The 20452-nt window shown below is 39.1% G+C and overlaps 1 protein-coding gene and 1 non-coding gene across 4 annotated transcripts; both read left to right on the top strand.

Moving 5' to 3' along the window:
- The first annotated feature begins 1260 nt into the window (after positions 1-1260).
- Positions 1261-20063, top strand: LOC145589506 (uncharacterized). Of its 3 annotated transcripts, none has more exons than XR_014101698.1 (3): positions 1261-1719; positions 3175-3283; positions 19694-20063. XR_014101698.1 is itself a non-coding variant. In XM_081646101.1 (3 exons), exon 3 carries the CDS (start codon positions 3574-3576, stop codon positions 4654-4656), a length of 1083 nt encoding a protein of 360 aa, XP_081502227.1. In that variant the 5' UTR covers positions 1261-1659; positions 3175-3283; positions 3568-3573; the 3' UTR covers positions 4657-4658. The 3 variants fall into 3 exon arrangements, 2 of the variants coding, with proteins under 2 accessions (XP_081502227.1, XP_081502226.1); XM_081646101.1 differs by lacking the exon at positions 19694-20063 and adding an exon at positions 3568-4658 and having other exon boundaries at positions 1261-1659; XM_081646100.1 differs by lacking the exon at positions 19694-20063 and adding an exon at positions 3568-4658.
- Positions 11800-11904, top strand: LOC145590259 (small nucleolar RNA R71). The gene has a single exon (XR_014101897.1). It is a non-coding gene; the product is annotated as a small nucleolar RNA R71 (small nucleolar RNA).
- Positions 20064-20452: the final 389 nt, after the last annotated feature.

Raw genomic sequence — 20452 nt, 5'->3', positions numbered from 1 at the left:
AGTGTCGGCTTCCCCCACTGCAGTACAAGAAGGTAGATATCGACCATAACTAAGCTTGGTAGCTAATCTTGTCACCATGCTACCATATTGAATGTCCCCCGACTTCTTGCCACGCATGTCCATGCAATTTCTCAAAAAGATGTTCCCAAAGTTCACCCTTCCACGCAACTCTTCTCTAGTTTCAATCCAAAGAACACGCGACTCGGCCTGCGACATCTTTCCAAAGTCTTGCTTTGGGAATACCGAGTAACCCAACAACCGATGAAGCACTCGAAGGCACGGTTGGAAAATGTCACTAGCAAGAGAGTAGCGAGTGGTGAACTCATCCAACCTTGAGATATCATGCCACCATGCATTTTTGGCAAACCCATCAAAATACTCATGCTCGGGAAAAAGGATATCTGCTCCCGGATTAAAATTAAGGGCCTCATTAAATTCGGCCAAAGACATGGTCGTCACCACATTGAAGAGTTGGAAGAAAATTTAGTAGTCCTTGTCACTAAGCGGAGTGGAAGTCAATGAAGCTAAGAACTTCCTAGTCGGCTCAAGGTAGGTTTGGTAGCACTTGTTGACAAAGCTACCTAACCTAAGGTTGTCGAACAAAACCCACAAATCCTTATCGATTCCCAACTTAATCATACTTTCTCGATGATAGTCTTGTGAGGGCTTTATGGTTCGTTTCTTGAATTCTATCCAAAGAGGTTTGTGGCTTGGGTTGGAAAATAGTGTTTTAGGCAATGGTAGAGGGTCATCATTTTGTTGTGTTTGGGATGAAGGGAAATTTGATGGTGAAGGTTCTTTAATTCTTAATTGAACTTTTCTCTTTTAGGAAGTGAGGGCTTTCATGATTTTTGACATGTTTGCTTCTCAAAGTTCACAACCAAAATTCAATCACAACTCCACAATCCACCACAATCACAAATAACCACAACACTACCACACCACTTACTTTAAACAAACCACCACTTCAAACACCAACTTACTACCTACAATACCAAATTTCAATATTCCACAATAGCCACCAAATTTCACAATCAGTCTATCACTACCACAAAAGGGGGAATAAGCAACACACCATACATAACGGTCAAGTTTCATAGGCGTTTTGCAGGTTGAAAAAAGTTAACAGCTTTATATGATATATCCAAATATAACACTATATGATATAAATCGCCCTTTATAGATAATCATTATATATGTATAATTTATTAAGAAAAAAAATATAAAAGATATGGATATCTGGGTATTCCACATTTCCTCGGCACTTTAACCCTACTTTATTCCCTTCTAAGCCGCCACTTCCCTCATTTCTCACCTCATTCCCTCCTCTAATCCTAACCCCTCTCTCCTCTAACTTCATCCCTCAATTACCAGTCACTTCTCTCCCACCATGTACATACACTACAACGACCCATTATACCACCATCACTCCCCTACTTTCAAACTCTAATTCCTATGCGGTTTGGTTTGTGAAAGTACGATCGTGATAATTTTTGAGTTGTTTGGTCGCGAAAGTTCGATCATGATATAACTGGGTTGTTTGTATGACGCCCTTGGTTCTATTGAACCATTGAATATCTGTTTTTCTCTGTTTTGGGCGCAAGTTGTTGTGGGTTAATTGGTGTTTGGCGTTGCCAAGCTGGCCGGTGGCTGCAAACGGTGGTGTTCCTTCTCTTTCCTCTCAAACTAGCCGTCGTCATTCATCAATTCGTGTTTTAGGTGGTGTTCATATGATGATTTTTATCTAGAATTTTGATTCAAGTTTTTGATTTTATTGTAATTTAGATTTCTGATTTTAATTTTAATTAAAATGTTTTAATTCTCAATTATTAATTTTAGATCTCAAATTTCTGATTTTCACTTTAGATTTGGTTTTAAATTTCAATTGTTTAAGATCTAAGATTTCTGATTTTCATTTTAAAATTTCAATTATATTAGATGAAGTGAGATGTTAGATCAATTTTGTGGGTTTTGACATTTGATGTATGTATAAACGAACATTTGTATTTTTGAGGTGGTTTAATTTTACACTTTTACTCTATTATGGATCTATTCTTTTGCTTCTGAATGAATTTTTGTTTCATGTTCAAGTTCATTGTTCATGCGTTATTGAGAGTCATTTGGCCAATTAGTATACATGTTGCATATTATTCGGATTTAAATTATTCTATGATTTGTTGTTAATATGCATGTTGGTCCTATCATTTGTGGTTTTTCATGTTTTACAAATATTATATTTGAAATTTGCTGAACAACCGCAAGGCGCAAGCATTGACAAAATCTTCTTTGATTTTCTTTTATAGCAGTATACGAAATTAAGTAGTTGTTCTCTGTATAAAATAATTTGTAATGTACTCCCTCTGTTTTTAAATACTTGCTCCACTTTCCTTTTTCAGCCATTTTTAAATACTTGCTCTATTTCCTCAATTGGAAAATTTTTACAATATTTCATTTATTTCTCTCACCTGGTGGACCCACCTTTAATCATATTTTATCAATTTCATGTTCTTTCTCTTCCAATTCTTTCCACTAATTTTGATTTTTATAATTTTTTATTCTTCTACCTACCCTACTACCTCCATATTTTATTACTTTCTCCAATTTCTCCTAAAATTCCGCGCATGGAAAAATGGAGTAACTATTTAAAAACGGAGGTAGTAATTTTTTTTCCTCAACAAATTCAGTTATTGTAATTGAAATACATGTATTTTAATTGTTTTTTTATAGAAAAATTTTATTGTTATGATTTTTTATTTATGACGTATTAATTATTATTATTATTATTATCAATAAAATTTTTAATTGATACTAATAGTAAGGAAAATTTCACATTTACTACCACTGAAAGCAGCATGTTTTACATTTGCTACCCATCAAAAATTTTATTTTATTATACTACCACTCAAACACACAAACTTTCATAATAACTACCACTTAAAAGATTCTGTCAAAGAATCGTTAAGTGGGTCCCACTTACTTAACTAACTCTATCTAACTCCCTCTCTCTCCCCGTAACTCCTTCCTCCCATTCTCTCTCTTCCCCCATTAATTTTTCTCAACCTCCATAATTGACCATAGTTGAAATTTTTTTTTTCCCTTATTTTTTTCGATTCTTCTTTCTCTCTCTTTCACTTGGTCAATTTCTTTCTCTCTCTAACTTATCCTCTTATCTAGGGTAAGATTGCGTGGAAGTAGCTGATTGAAGGAGGAGGTCCAACTGGAAGCTTCGTCATCTTCATTGCTGAAGTGGAAGCTTGGAGAATCTTGTGACTGCAATTGACAGGTAAGAACTCTTTTTTGTACTTTTAGTGGTCCAACAAAGCTGCAATGGTGGTGAATTTGCAATTTAGTGCTGTTAATGTGGGCAATTTTGACAAAATTGATTTGTTAGTAAACCCTAGATTATTGCGCTTAACTTTAAAAATTCACTAATTGTGCAATTAAATAAACATATTTGGGTGTGCATGTGTGTTTTATGCTGTGACTGTTGACAATTGTCAGTTTGTGCTGTGTAATGGTTGGTTTTTTAATTGAATTTATATGAATCTTTACTTGCTTCATTTGTAGATAAATATGGATGTTGAGGAAACAATTGACATTAAACTTAGGTTATTTGGAGGGTTTGTTGAAAAGCATAGAAGGGGGAGGCCATATTTGGTGTATGAAGGTGGGTTTGTTTATTGGAAGAATAATGTTCTAGTGAGTTTTGTGAGGAGTGTTAGCTACTTGAGGTACCTATGTAGTGAGGGGTTTAGAGACATAGGTTGGGAGGTTCCTCACATATACAGTTTGTGGTATAAGGAGGCAGGAAAGACTTGGGTAAATGGGAAGAGGAGGATTGATAATGATGATGATGTTAGGGCCTTTTTAGAGTCTAAGCATAGTGAAGGGCATGTGGAGTTATTTCAAACTGTGGGGTTACAAGAGTGGGAATGGTATCACCCCACTAATGTTACTGTGTCAAACCCATCTCCTTCCAACCCAACTGCATCTGGATCCCACCCACCCAATTCTTATCCAAGTGACCCAAATCCAAATGATAATGGATCCCAGCCTTCTCATTCACACCAATCTCAGCCCTTACCATCTCAAACAAGAAACCTCAGTAATGTACAAGCTAAGGCAGCATCTACAAACACCCCAACAAAAGTGAAAGCCCAAGTAACTAGGAGGAGCCCTAGGAAGTTAAAGCCTGCTGAATTTAAGCCACAAACAGGTGAGAGTAAGGCAGTTATAGCTGAGAGTAAGCTTCCTTTAGTTTCTGATCCTAGATCTAAACTACAACCTAGGAAAGCAATTCAACCTGTGTGTAGGAGAAGCCCTAGGTTACTTAAGGATTGTGGGAAGGGGGATAGTGAGTGTGGTGTTAAGGAGAAGGAAGTAGCTATTAAAGAGAAGGGCAAGGGTGTAGCTGCTGAGGCAAGTGAAGCAGGGAAGGTTGAAGAGAAGAGGCAGTTGAGGAAAAAGTGTACAAAAAGGTTGTTCAAAGAGGCAGATTCTGGATCAGAATTAGGGTCATCATCTTTAGAGCAAAGTGAGTTGGATATTGATTGGAAGGCAGGGGAAGAGGAGTTGGAAACTACTGATGAGGAAGAAGACAAGTGGCATGTCCAGACAAGAAAGATCTTGTTAGGTGAGGTTCTGAAGTCTTTGTAGATTGTGAAAGTTGGGGAAAGTTCCAAGAAAGAAATTCAGGTGAGAGAGAAGAAGGAACTGCAGCTTGGACAGGACATTGGGTGTAAAAATCTAGAGCTGCAGGTTGAGGGATGTGAGTCAGATGAATTAAGGAGTGCACATGGGTCAGATGAGGAAGAAGAGTCCTGTCCATGCACTGACTTTTTGAAGCCAGTGGTTCTGCTAGAAAGGCAGTGTTTTAGCAACAGCAATGTGCTCAGAAGGGCATTAAGAACCCATGTTGTTGAAAACAGGTTTGAGTTTTATTACCTGCATAATGGTGGGAAAAGGATCACCATATTCTGCAGAAAAAGATGCAAATGTGTTTGGAATTCAAAGAGAAGTTGCTTGCCACAATGCAACTGTGGTGATGAAGTGAAGAGATGTGAGTTCAAGGTGTCTGCCAGAAGAATTTATAACAGCTGTGTTTGGGATTATGGCAAGGCAGTTCTGAAGTACAATCAAGAGAGTGGGGTTTATGTTGTGATACAAGGAGCAGATAGACCTGAACCTCCTATTTTTTTGAGGATGTACATATGTTTGGCAGCATTGAAGTGGGGTTTTAATAGAGGTTGCAGGCCTCTTATAGGCTTGGATGGGTGTCATTTGAAAGGGGCCTACCCTGGTCAAATCCTTGTGGCAGTTGGGAAGGATGGGAATAACCAAATTTTCCCATTTGCCTGGGCAACAGTAGAGGTAGAGAACAAGGAGACTTGGGCATGGTTCATACAGTGTCTGCAAAAGGATCTTGGAGATTGCAGTGAAGGGTTTGGTCTAACCTTCATGAGTGATAGACAAAAGGTTTGTCCTTATCTGACTACTTTCTTTATTTGCAATGTTTATAAGTATGCTTCAGTTATGCAAAGTTCTAATTATTATGTGTGTTTGACTTAAAAATGTAGGGATTGCTAGAAGCCTTTGAAGAATTAGTCCCAAATGCTGAGAAGAGATTTTGTGTCAGGCATATTTGGGCTAATTTTAAGCTGCAATTCACTGGATCCACCTTCAAGGAACTATTTTGGAATGCAGCAAGGGCAACAACTCTGGTGAGAATTAGTGATGATATGTGTTCTGGTCTTTGCATAATATGTGTTCTTTTCATTAATCTTGTTAGTTGTTCTGTTCTTAAGTTTGGTTAGCATTAGTGATATGATATTCATGCTTAGCATTAGTGATGATATGTGTCTTGTTCTTTTATGGTATACATATGTGTTATGTTTTTAAGTTTGGTTCATTTAGTCTGGTGTTCTGTCCTGGTCAAATTATTGCTGCATTAGGTATGTTCTGGTTTGCATTAAGTCTGCAGTATGTGTGTGTGTCTTCAAAACTCACCCATTTTTGTAGTGTGTGTGTTCTGGTATTGGGGTGTGTGTGTTTTTTAATTGCAGCCAGTGTGAATAATTCACTTATGTTAGTCTATGTGTATTGTTGTAGTTTGACTTTGAGGTTGCAATGGAGTCTATTAAGTTCCTGTCAGAAGATGCATATGAGTACTTAGCTAATATCAACCCATCACACTGGTCAAGACATGCATTTTCAGATTGGTGTAAGTCTAACATGCTCCTAAATAATCTTTGTGAGACTTTCAATGCAATTATAAAAGATGCAAGAGACAAACCCATACTAACTCAGATGGAGTGGATGAGATGCTACATGATGAAAAGGAATTGTGAGAAGTGGGAGGGAGTTCAAAAAATTGAAGGGAAGAACATGCCTTATGTTTCCAAGGTTTTTGGGAGGATTGAGAGGGCTGCCAGGTACTGTATTGTCCAGTTGACAAGGGGGGATAGCTATGAGGTTGACTTGAATGGGGATAAAGTGGTGGTTGATCTCAAAATGAAGTCTTGTACTTGTTATCACTGGCAGTTGACAGGGATACCATGTGTACATGCATATTCTTGTATTCTTGAGAAAAGGGTGGATCCAGATGACTATGTTGATGCATACTACAGTAGGGCAATATACATTCAAGCATATCAACATGCAATCAACCCTATGCCAGGCCCCAAGCATTGGGAGAAGATTGACATGAGACCACCACTCCCACCTGCAGTAAGAGTCATGCCAGGGAGACCAAAATAAAAAAACAGGAAGCTGGAGAAGGGAGAAGGAGCCTCAGGCAGCAACAACCAACAACCAAAGGGCCCTAAGTTTCAAAAAAGATGCAGAAACTGTGGCATCTTTGGTCATTATGCCAAAAGTTGTAAAGCTGGACAAAAAGCTGAAGCTCCAAAAGAGTCTGAGCTAGTGCTGTCAACCAAGCCAGTCCTCAACACCCCATGGCTGCAAGAACAGAGGAGAAAGAAAGCAATGAATGCTGCTGCAAATGTAAGCTACATGTCCTGTAACTTACAGTTGTCAAATAGTGAAGTCTGTCATTTTTTTGGCTTATGTGTTTGTGTGTGTTCATTTACAGAAAGGGGCAACTGCAGGACCAAACAGCATTGGTAACAAGAAATTCCCCCAAGAGCAGCAGAAGAAGCAAGCTCAAAGTTCCCAGCAAGCTCAAAGCTCACAGCCTGTAACTTGCAGCCAACATACTCAGGCATCAACAACCACGACAAGGTCCAAGTCTAAGGGAAAGAAGCCATGTGTTTGAAAAAGATGTCTAGCTGACTTTTGTAAAACCTTGACTTTGGTTTCATTGAATTCTATTTTGAAAATGTTTGAATTTAAGGTTCTGTAACAACTTGGTTTGTCAGGACACCTTTTTTTTTTTTTTTAAGCTTATGTTTTTTTTTTTTTTTTTTTTTTTTTTAAATCTAAGTTCTTGTCAAACAATTCCTGTGACTGAATTTGCAATGATCAAAACACTTGTTTAATTAGACATAAATTGTCCACTTTTCATTCATGCTTGAAATTGTTACATATGCATAATGTCCACTTCATTACAGCAGACTTAACTACTAGCATACAACATCAAGCTTCTTGAAATACAAACAAACACCCACTAACTTACCCCCTACACTAACCTAAGCTACTTTAACCACAACTAACAGCCCTAGCATCATCAAAACAAAACAAAACACAACACCTACAGCTACACACCCAAACCAGTTACTGCTCTGCTTCCCTTCATTGCCAGGATTCTCTTTAGTCCATGAAGTTAGCCTAGCCATTGGTATGCCACAATCACACTTCTTGTATTTTGAAGGTGAACACCTAACCAAAGCTGCCATTATTCACTGCAAATACACAAAAACCACGATGCATTACAACTTTTCATACTTTAATCACCCACCAACACTTTCAATTTCATGATTTGCACACCCATCAAAAAACCCCCAAATTTAGATTACACCAACGAACCCTAATTCGTTTTCCAGAAAATTAATGCAATTAACAAAGACCCCCATTTAATTAAATCCAAATAAACATTCCTACATACTAATAACCTTGCTAATTACACAAATAATTGAATAAAACTTGCTGAAATTGTTCGATTTATTAAGAGAACTCACCTTTTCGACCTTCGCAATTTCCGCCAACTTTAGCCAAACAATCACCAATTACCCACACTCACTCAATTCGCACTTAGTTATTGTAAGAAATTTGTGTTTTAATTTGATGATTTTGTGATTTAATTTACTCCAATTGATACCACAAGCATCACAATGAACTCAACCAAGAACAATCGCATTTAAATGGGGGTAATTGAGGAGTAGCCGTTAGAGTGGACCCCACTTGACAGAAACAGTAACGGCAAAACCCAGGTGGTAGTTATTATGAAAGTTTGTGTGTTTGAGTGGTAGTATAGTAAAATAAAATTTTTGATGGGTAGCAAATGTGAAACATGCTGCTTTCTGTGGTAGTAAATGTGAAATTTTCCTAATAATAATAATAATAATTTTTTTAAAAAAACAATAAAAGAAGAGAGAGCGCTTATCTATGATAGGCGTTCTCTTTGTATATTACTGTAGAGCGCCTATCTGAAGATGACAACTTTCTTTTCCGTGTTTTTTATTTACTTTGTACCTAGAATACGAAGAGCCTATCTTGAATAGGCATTCTGTATTGTGTGAGATATAGAACGCCTCCAAGAGGCACACTGTAGACTTTATAGAGCACCCCACAAGAAGAGCGCCTTGGAGGTGATCTATATTGCTTGTTTAGGTGATCTGTATTCCCCTTTTTGTAGTAGTGTATATAATCAACAACAACGCAATGTAAGACAATTTTAATCAATAAACAACACATATAAGCAACCAAATTACTCAATCAATCATCATATTCAACCAAAACAATACTACTACTATTCACAAGTATGCATAATCAAGTTCTTGCTACAAGTTGATGTAATAATGCAAAAATAAAGGCAAAGAAGATGATTATACCATACAAGAAGCAAAATTGATCAAGTTTTAAGCTCATAAATACACCAAAATGAAAATCCCCAAATTTCTCTTCAATGGAGGAAAGAAAATGGAAAAGATGAAATAGAGGAAAGTAGTATGATTTTTTATGAAAATGATGAAATTTGAGTAAGATTTTGTTGATTTTGTGAGTTGTTAAGAGGATTTGAGTGATGAAATTTATAGTTTGAGGGGTTAGGGTTTAGGTTTGGGAGAATGTAGAGTGCGGACGAGGGTGAGGGTAAGAAAGAAATGAGGGAAAGAAAGGAAAAAGAAGTGAAAGAAATAAAAGAAATTTAAAGAAAACTAAGAAAGATAGAATCAAAAGAAAAAGTTAGAAAACAGGGTTGCCTCCCGGGAAGAGCTTGCTTAAGGTCCTAAGCTCGACCATTCCTCCAAATCATGGAGGGTCAAAGAACACCACATTGTCCAAAGTGGTAGAAGAAACAAAATTCTTGTCATTCCTTGACAACTTCTCATCATTGTTGGATGTATTATCATTTGTTGAAAATTCCGAATCAAGTTTACTTAGCTTCAACTTCATTTTCTTCTTCATAAAAGCTCTCTTTTTCTTCTTTGTTTTCTTACTCCTTTTAGTGGACGGCTTCTCACCATCAACACTCTCGGAGTCAATCTCATCCTTTTTTGGGTAGATCTCAAACCATCAAGGTATATCAATCACCTCCTCATCCACAAGCTTTGGAGGTTCCATGTTGTCTTCACCAACCTTCTTGCTTTCAACACTCGAAGGCACATCATCACAAACTTTAAGAACATTGTTAGTTGAAGTAACAATCATGCATACATTATCATTGGAGTAAGGTGAATTGATACACATAATTCCCTTCACAAAAGACAAAGATTCATGCATCGACTTAAGCTCAAAACTAACCTTATTGTTACTAACCCTCAAAGTAATAAGGCCACCTTTCACATCAATCAAAGCTCCTGAAGTAGCTAAGAAAGGTCTCCCTAAGATGATAGGTATGTTGTCATCTTCCGCTATCTCAAGCACAATGAAGTCAACCGGAATTGTAAACTCACCTATCTTGACGGGGACATCCTCAACCGTTCCCTTTGGAAACATAATAGATCGATCGGCCAATTGTAAGGTCATGTTGTTTGGAAGAAGCTCACCTAGCTTAAACTTCCTAAAGACCAAATAAGGTATGATGCTCACACTAGCCCCAAGATCACAAAGAGCATTTTGAAACAATTTTTCATTTATTTTGGAAGGGATAGAGAAATTACTTGAATCTTTCATTTTCATGGGTAAATCATTGTCAATCAAAGCACTACAACACTCCCCAACCTTTACCGAGTTAACCTCATTGCACTCTCTCTTGCCACTCATGATTTTCCTTAAGGAACTTAGAATATCATGGCATTTGGATCATGGCTTCGGTGAAAGGGATTGATAGATGAACTTCCTTAAGCATATCAAAAAATCTACCAAATTGTTCATCAATTTTGTTTCTCATAAACTTTTGGGGATATGAAAGTTTGGGTTTGATTACATCCTCATGCAATTTTTCATCATTATTCTCTTCCTCTTGGGCTTCTTTGCTCACCTTCTTTAACACATCAAGATCTTTCTCCTCACTTGAATCACTCACCTTCCCACCCTCCTCAATCTTCCTAGAAACTCTCTCTTCAAGCACCTTACCACTCCTTGTGGTGATAGAATACACGGGTTTCTTAGGATCAACTCCTTGAGAGGGTAAAGAAGAAGGGCTAGAATTTACACTCTCTTTCAAGGTGTTTGCTAATTAGGTGATTTGTGTTTCAAGCATCTTGTTGTGTGTCATCATCTCATTGAACTTTTTGTCACTTACCGACATGTAAGTGTTTAAAATTTTAGTTTGGTTCTCGATGATCTCTTCCAAGGTAGTTCTAGAAGAAGAAGGTTGAGCATAGGAATTCTCACCATTACCTTGAGTTTTTGGAGCAAATTCGGGTGGGGGTCCCCTTTGATTGTTGTTTTGAAAATTTTCCCTGTTTCGATTGCTCCAATTACCTCGGTTTTGGTTTTGGCCATTGTTTTGGTAATGGTTACCATAGCTTGGTTTTGGCTTTGGTTTCCATACCCTTGACCATGACTTTGATTGTTATAGCCTTGATTATTATAGTTACCTCGGAAATTTTGATTTTGTTGGTTCCTATAACCTCTATTTTGGTTATAATATCAAAGTTTCCTTGTAGGTGAGCATTTCTATTCCCAAAGTTCCATGGTCCATCAAATCTTTGTCCATTGTTGTTATTTGAAACAAAATTCACTTGTTCACAATCGTTATTATCAACATCATCACAATTATCAAATGCATGTGGGCAATTAGAAGCATGATGGTCATATGACCCACATACATCACAAAACACACATCCATTTGGCATATTATTTGAAGTAGAAGGAGGAGTTGAGTTAGAAGATGTACCTCTCCCCTTATTGTGGGAGGGAAGAATAGGTGCTTGTGAAGAAGCAGTCTGAAGCTTTGCTTTAATTGAGGTCATCTCCTTTCCCAAGTTTGAAATTTGTGAGGACAAATTGTTGATGGCATTGAGATGGTCGATTGAATACACCATAGAACCACTTTTGCTTGTCGACTCTCTCTCTCCTTTTTTCCAATCCATGTGATACCTTACCACATCTTCAATTAAGTCCATCATTTCTTCCTCCATTTTGTTCATGATGAGGCCTCCAGCACCGGCATCTAAGCAAGACTTTCCTTGGGGGCTTAGACCTCCATAGAAGATTTGGATTATTTGATAGGTGGGAATCCCATGGTGTGGACACTCTCTTTGGTATTCCTTATACCTTTCCCATGCCTCATAAAGACTTTCATTTGGCTTTTGCTTAAAGCTTTAAATGAGATCTGTTGCTTTGGCCGTCTTCTTTTGTGGATAGAACCGAGATAGAAACTCCTTAGTCACTTTAGCCCATGTTCTCAAAGAATTTGGCTTCACTTCTTTGTCCAACCACTTAAGAGAACGTCCAATAAGAGAGAAATGGAAAAGTTTGAGTCGAATGAACTCTTGAGAAACCCCATTCACCTTGATGGTATTGTAATACTTCTCAAGCTCCTTTAAATGGTTGGCTCCACTATATTAACGCCTCTCTATAAAAGTAATCACCGCCGGTCTTATCTCAAAGTCATTTGCCGGTGTCGTAGGAGGAATAATTCTGCTTTCAAACCTATAGGCTCCCAGAGTTCCCAACTCCTTCAATGCCACTCTCGGATTAGCACCCATGCTTTCTCGTTCTTTTCTTCTTCTTTATGGATTTCCTCTCTTGAGGGACGTGAACTTGAGGAACGATTAGCAACCCTTATCCTTGTTATGCTCCTCTCAATTTCTGGATCAAATGGCACTAAATTTCGATCTCATGCCCTACGCAAACAAATCTCAAAGGAAAATATCAATAGTACGGCTACAAATGTAGCCTAAAAGAAAGAAAATCTTTTTGTATTTTTCAAATAAAGTGGAATAGACTCAATCAACAATATCAAATACCCATGTCATTCCTCGGCAACGGCGTAATTTTTGACGAGGGTGAAACCTAGGTCATTGATTTCTAAGATTCCCCGATCAAAACAAAATTTATAACTAAACCCAACCCTAGGAAAAGGGGTAAGTCCGGGTTGAACCCAAGAGAATGCGGTATATGCTAAAGTCTCTAGTAAAGCTATTCCGAAGTCTTAAACAATAGGGTTGGTCTAAGCTAGCAAATCAACTCAATCAAGCTAACAAATAGAATTCAATTGTCAAAGCACTAGGAAATTTAGGATCCATATGCACTCACGATAAACTTGCTAATTTGTCGGAATTTGATCAATCAAGTAATGCGAGGGAAGACGATATTTGCAATCAAAAGCACTTAAAGAGCTATTTCCTAGGGTCAAGCTAGATTTCTCTATAAATGACTTCAAAGGAAAATCGCAAAACTAGATAAATCAATAATAATAGCTTCTAAATCAATTTTTCGTGTCATTGAAAACTACTATGCAATCTAGCTTGATAATCAAGGTTAGCTACTCCTCTTCAAATCAAACACATGCACAAATTTCATCAACCTATTTAATCACATCATTAAATCAATAAAAAAAAACCCTCAAATTAGCTATAGCTTATCATTCATACATGCTTCACCACATCCCTAGCAAAGGAACTACTCACTACACATTGTAAAATTGAAAGGCATAAAAAAACTAATTATCAATTTCATCATCAACATTGCAATCCAAATATCAACAGTCAAATCAAACAAACTATAGAAATTCATCAATATATCAAGAATCAAACATAAAATTGCATTAAAGAAGAAAGACTTCTTACAAAACTTTGATCAATATCAAAGTGAATGAAGATCAAAATGTAGCAATCCACAATTACCAAGTTTCTCTCTCTAAAATCTAAGAACAAAGTTTCTAAACTATTAAGCTTTTCTCTCTAAAATTCTAATCAAAATTTAATTCTAAATTCAATTATATGCTAATTCTCTTTCTAGAAATGAAGAAATTCTATATATAGTAAAACTAACTAAGGAGAAGTTAGTTAGACGTCCAAAAAGAACCCTAAAAGGCGAGGCCTCTCCTCTCAATGCGCGGCCGCAAAGAAATGGGTATGGAACAGGGGAAAGCAGGATGCGCGGCCGCTCCTCTCTCCTGTGCGGACCACGCCTGGGAGCAGGGTAAGGCCTCCTCGTGCGGTCGTTGATCCTCCTGTGCGCTTCACTTGATACATGTTGGGGGAGGTAGTCTCTAAAGGTCTTCACGGTGGGTTCATTACCGATTTTGATGTCCACGCAGTATGAGAGCGCGGCCTTGAAGACTTGGCTTCTGCACTCCTTCACTTTTGAGCTTTAAGGGGAGAGTCCGGCTTGCATCTTAAGCTTTATATACCCCGAGAAAACGCCATTAAGTTCCTTGAGCATCATCAATTTCCTAAAATTAAAGAGAAGCAAACAAGTAAACGAGAAAAGGCAAAATAAACTAAGAAATGCAAGAAAATGAGAAAACAACTAAGGAAAACACAAACTAGAGAAAATACAAGTAAAACTAAAGAAAAAGAGATATAAAGCAATAGAAATTTATCCTAAAAGAGGATAAATGAGTACCATAAATGACACTCATCACACACATACCGTGACACGTTGTTTTCACACATTTTCTCCGCGCTTAATGAATCTGGACGTTTTTAGGCAAAATTATACACCGTGTCATGGTGCACAATACCGTGTCACATTGCCAGTACCGTGTCACGGTACACACACCGTGGCGCGGTGCTCAATTAGGGTTTTTCCACAGCGTTTATCACTTCTAGGGTTTTGTGGAACCCTTGTTCATTTCTTCTACAAATACCACATTGATTTCTTCAGTTCGGGGCACAAGAAAATCATTCTCTCTTCATTTCTTATACACCAAAAAATCATTCTCTTTTCTCTTTCATATTCTAAGCTTAAACATATTCTCCTAATTACACCATATATCCCTAAGGACTCCAAGGAGTCCATACAACACCCGAAGTTCCATACTTAGACCAAGGCGTTAAGGGTGGAACCAATTGAGGGTTATTGTTTTAATTTGATTTGACAAATGATATTATTTTTAAATTGCATCCAATTTTGATGTTTATGCTATTGTTTATTGTTGATCACCATATTTCATGTTTAAAGGGAATATGTAATTGAAAATCACGCCTAATAAGATAATTTGGACAATCGGTTTAGGTTCCTTTTTAATCTTACTATTTAATCAAGTAATCACAAATATTTTAGAATTATATGTTGCATTAATATTCAACTAATTTATCCTAATATTAGTGTTCTAGGTGTGGATAACTGCCCTCGGGTGTGGCTCGAGGAACCCCCCCTCCGATGCTTAAGTTATAATGTGTTTAGAGAGAGAAAGTGTACTTAGAGAGATGTAGAGAGTGTAATAACTTGTGTCTAACCTCTTTTCCGTTGTAATTTATCCCTTATTTATAGGTGTACGATCTCCTTTGTGGATAATCTTAGTTGGTTAGCCTGCGGGCTGGCTCTCTCGGGCTGGGAGCCCTTTCGATTATTCCTCCAGCGATGAGTGCGTACCCCAAGGGCCAGTCCGGGAGCCCGGTGATAGCTTAACAGGAGCTATCTTATACACCTAGCCCCTCAAGAGGTGGTATGAGGTCACTCATGCTGACTCTTATTTGCACAATTTAGCCTTTTTTAAATGGTTCCTGTTGGAAGATATAGCTCAGGAGGAGCTATCCCCTACAACTAGCCCCTTATGAGGTGGTATGAGGCCCCTCATGCCTGCTATTCTAAGCGTATGGTCTTATCGGCAATTGCTCAACGGGTTGTCTAGCTAAATCACCTCGTGTACCACTAGCCCCTCAAGTCTCTAGATTGACTACGCGATTCTGAGACTTGAGTGGTCATGCTGTAGGTTGGCGAAGACGCGTTGTGCTTATGCTTGCTAAAAGTGGATTTCTTCTTCCTGCGATGCATATGTCTTTCTGTATCAAACAACGTTTCATTTATTCCTGCTGATGCTAGAGGAGCAATTTTCTTCTTGGAAGGGACTTTAATTGTTCCGCCTGGAATTTGAGACATGACGAGCCTGAGAGGAAGAATTTCGATTACTCCTGCTGAATTCTGAGAAATGACGAGTTTGCAAGGAGGAATTTCGATTACTCCCGCTGAAGTTTGAGAAATGACGAGCTTGTAGGGAGGAATTCGATTACTCCCGCTGAAGTCTGAGAAATGACGGGCTTGCAGGGAGGAATTTCGATTATTCCCGCTGAAGTTTGAGAAATGACGGGCTTGCAGGGAGGAATTTCGATTACTCCCGCTGAAGTCTGAGAAATGACGAGCTTGTAGGGAGGAATTTCGATTACTCCCGCTGAAGTCTGAGAAATGACGAGCTTGTAGGGAGGAATTTCGATTACTCCAGCTGAAGTCTTTATTACTATATATTATTCATTATTATTAATATTTTTTATTATTTTTATTTTTTATTTTTTGGCGGGAACAGTGTTTTGTTTGAGTGGGACACGTGTCAGCCATCTAAGTGATCAGTTTATTTTTACTAAAGTGACATGGCGGTTTGGCTTTATTGCTTGACTCAACCGCCTATTTATTTCCCCATTAACTTCATTATCCCCCTTTATTTCTTTTTACCTTCTTCATTTTTTCATCCTCCTCTTTCTTTTTTTTTCAAATTTCTCGCCCTTAATCTCCTTCACAGACGCGCGTTGTTCCTCCATTATTGTTGTAAGTTCTCGTCTTTCTCATTTTCTCTCGTCCGTGCTTTTGTTCCACCTTTTGTTTTGTTTGTTTATTTCCTCGTATTTCTTCATTTTCACTAAGGTTTCTTGCTTTCTTGGTTGTAGTTTGAAACCTTGCTCTTCGTTTGGCTCTTTGGTGATGTCATTGTTGTTTATGCTTCGTTGCTTCTATAACTTTTATCATAAAGGTACTTTTTTTGTGCCTTTTGTTATATGTATGTAACCATTTCACTTCTCTTTGCGTTTTTTCTTCGTTAAATTGCGTCTTTTTAATCAATTTTGATTGTCTTTGTCCAATTATTCTTCCCCTTCTGCTGTTGTACTTATACTCGCAATTCTTTTCCCCAAATTCTTGCGTTGCCTTTTCTGCGTTTGCTCCTTTTTAAGGATTCCACTGATCCTTATTTTTGGCACCCCATTTTCTTCGTCTTCTTGGGGAGCTTTTTTGTCTTCGTAGATTTTTGAATGTTTGACGCTACTGACAGTCAAAATATGAGTGAGCCTTCTGTGGCTGCTGAGTTCGGCTCTCCTTTTGAGTCATCTCACTTAGGTGAGTGCTCTACGCGCACTTCCTTTACTTCTCCTGCTTCTCCCCTCCTTCCTTTGCAAATGGTAATGCCTTTTGGTTGCGCTCATGCTGAGGGTAGGGCGAGTACTACTGCGACTCCTCCTATTGCACCTTGATCGGGTAGTAGTCGCCCTGCTAAGGGCAGCGCTTTTCGTCCTTTTCGGCCTAGATCTCATCCTGATTTCTTTGACCCTTATTGCGAGCGGGTGCTTATTCAGGATGGGATACCTATATCCTATCTCACCCGTTTAAGGTGGCGCGAGATGCGCCATAAGTTATTAGCTGACTAGGGTAAGGCTAATCCCCCTGATGTTTCTCTTGTTAGCCATATTCCCCATGTTCAGCCTTTAAATAGTTTTGCTTGGCTTGATGACATGATTGATGTGAATCGGTTTGACCATTATGTAGTGCGGGGTGGCAGCGCTACAACTTCTTCACCTTCTCCTCTCCTGTTGCTGCGAATATGAGTAGGGTGGCTGAATCTCTCGGTGAACGTGCTTTTTACGGCTGCCACCCTATATACGTGGAGGAGCCTGTTGAGCAGGGTAAATCTGACTTTTTCCTAGATGAAAGGTGTCATGGCCCCAAAAATTGCGTGCTGGATTCTAACTGGCGTAAGGACGTAAGGAAGTTGGATCTTGCTGCTGTGGGGCAGAAGTTTTATGGGTTTGGCCAGGGCTAAAAGCTAGTTTTTCCAGCTCAGGGCTCTAACCTGTCTGCTTCTCCTGCTAGTCATATTGCTGTCTTTGCTTCTCAACTAGACTTGGGATTGAGGTTTCCCCTTGACCCTACTTTTGACAAGGTCTTTCAAGCCTTCAATCTTTGTATTTCTTTGCTGCATCCTGCTTCTTTGTACACTTTGATATGTTTACTGTGGTTTTTGCGATTTTGGTGGTACCCAGAATCGCTGCATTTATTCAAGTCTCTGATGAGCCTAAAAAAGGTCATCTTCTGGTTCCGAGTCTGGGTGGTATTACGTGGCTCCCAAAGAGGGTCGAGTCTTGTCTTACGCTAAGCTTGGCAGATTTAGGGACTGGACTGGCAAGTTCTTCTAGGTTGCAGTGTCTTCCTCTTTTGCTGTACCACGCAATTTCAGGGAGATTTGCACTAATATGGCTGGGGTTACTGTTTCTCCCACTGAATCTTCTCGCGAAACAGATGCTTTTGATATGCTGCAGGGAGCGGGCACAGCTGATGCCAAGTTTCCCAAGTTTTAGCTACCCAACTCCTTGTACATTATGGGCAATGCGCAGCTTTCTGCTATGCGCTTGTGTTCTACCTATGAGCCTGGTAAGACTAGTCTTCATTTTATTTTGCCTTTTATTTGTAAGATTTTTTCTTTCTTTGCCTTTGCCTATGCTGTGCTCTTCTGCCCTTTGTTCTGTCTCCTTTGCTGGCTGATTTTCAAGTTATGACAAACTGGATAGGGGCATTCTTGAGCTGAAAGACAACTGGAAGGACCCTTTCACTGCCACTCTAGATAATCCTCCAGAACACTTTGAGACCTTAGAGGTTTATGATGGCTCTTTGAAGGATGAAGTTCGCTTAGCCCCAACTGAACTGAGAGCTGTTTTTGGCACTATGACCTCTGTTGATCGTGCTCAAACTGAGCCCTCATCTTCTACTATTGGGGGCAATGGGAAACTCGCCCTTCGTCCAAGGAAGTTATTTCAGGGTCTGAGGCGTTAGTGGCACCGGGAGCTTCTCCTGAGAAGCATCCTACTGCGGCTTTTGGCCGAGTGGCACCTTAGACCTTTGTGGTAAACGAAACACTGAATCAAGCTTTTGATGAATCCAAAAACGATAATGCTGATGACTTTACCGACAGCGTCCTTAAGTTTCCCACTAAGGAGGTTGGGGCTGACGTTGTGGTGGGTGAGAAACCCACAATTTCTACTGAGCATGTTCTGCTCTACTCTCCCAGCATAGGTACTACTGTTGCTGCTAAGGACACTACTGGTCCTTCTATTGGAGCTCTTGACTTCCAATTGCCTAATGAGGCTATTATAGAGCATCCAAGGATTCCCCCTCGCCCTTCCAAACTACGAGGCCGTTTGCGAAGTGCTAGTAGGGTAGGGCACTCTCAACCTGGGAGTTCGCACAAGAAGGATCATCCAGTTATTAATCTTGAGGATGATCATGTGATCTCTCCCTCAGGTGATGCCGATCAGCCTACTGCTAAACGGGATCGCACTTTTTCTACTCTTGACCCTTTTGCTTCTCACTCTGCCAACACTAGGCTGCTTGGTGAGAATGCTACTAAGGAGACTGACACCCAAAACTCTAGTGAGCTTAATCACTGTGTTCACCAGTACTTGGGTGATGCTTTTGAGAACCCCCTTTCTATGACCTTAGTTTCTATTGGAGGCACTTTCCGTCCTACTAGACCTATAGAGTTTGCGGAGGTTCCCATTGATGCTACTCTTCGTCCTCTTCTTTGCCCTGCTAGGGCTTAGAACACTCTATTTCGCCCTTTGATGAATGTTCGGGCTGACGAATCTTTGTTTGTAGACAACCCGCAGAATGGTGGCACTTTGGGTTATCGCCTAACTCAGGGCATTCGTCTTCCTGCTGACTCAACCAGCAGCTCATTCGGTCTCCCTGCTGCCACTGCGTGCCATTATTTGTAGAAGGTTAGCTTTTATATATCTATCTTTTCTTCTTTGCTCTAGCTTCCTCCTTTTGCTTATTTTCTTACTTTTTACCTTAGCTTGTTTTTAGTGTTTTACTTATCTATTTCAGCTTGTTTGCTTTACTTTTTTGTTTGTTTGCGGCTTGTTGGGGAAGCTGGCTTTTTCGATCTGCCCACTGACTATCCTTGTGTTGTTAACTACAGAATCCCTAACCATGCTGTGCTAAATTTGGAGGTGCCTTCATACGCTGACATTGATGCTGCCAATGGAGTGGAGACTCTGGCTAATGAGCAATAAATGTTTTGGTGGTTCTCTCCCCCATCCTCCAGTGGTTCATTGGAGTTCCCCTCACCTAAGTCTGTAGTTACTAGGTAGCTTTTATTATTGTCTTTGGGGTATATAGCCGCCAAAGATTGTATTTTCTGTGTGCTTTCTCATAACACTTTACTTTCTGACTATCGGGTTTGTCCAGCTTAACTTGAATTCTGTATTTCTTTGACTTTTTTGCTGAATATTTTCTCATCCTGGTGGATGGGGGTTCAGCTTTGTGAATGTTGTAACTTTTCTGCTCAATGTTTACTCTATCTTTGTGGGCGGAGGTTCAGCTTGTTAGTATATGCATTTAATAACTCTTCTGTTATTTCGTTTACTGTTTATCTTGTTGTCAGTATGCTTGCTCAGATCTGTTGCTAAGTCATGGTGTAGTGGTACCTAAACCTTAACTCAGCAGCCCCTTTGCCATATTAGGTGAAGCCTCGTAGGTTGGGCTTTCCTGTTGCGCTTATTTTTACTGCTTTCTAACTTTGCTCCTTGACTTGGCTGCGTAGGGCCTCTTTATCTCTTTGCCCTTCATTGCACTTGGTGGGAGCTTGTCAATTTTTATGTCATTCGTCTTTTATGATGAAGGCTTGTATGTTATGTCATCTACTTAGCTTTTGTAGAGACTTATTTGCATGTCATTC

The sequence above is a fragment of the Chenopodium album genome, chromosome 17 (genome assembly GCF_948465745.1).
Source record: "Chenopodium album chromosome 17, dcCheAlbu1.1, whole genome shotgun sequence".
In the NCBI taxonomy this organism is placed as follows: Eukaryota; Viridiplantae; Streptophyta; class Magnoliopsida; order Caryophyllales; family Amaranthaceae; genus Chenopodium; species Chenopodium album.
The sequence above is the reverse complement of the archived record's forward strand: the minus strand, read 5'-3'. Positions and strand labels throughout refer to the sequence as shown.

What these genes read in the sequence shown, in the direction of transcription:
- LOC145589506 (XM_081646101.1), top strand. Translation starts at nt 3,574, where the DNA reads ATGGATGTTGAGGAAACAATTGACATTAAACTTAGGTTATTTGGAGGG.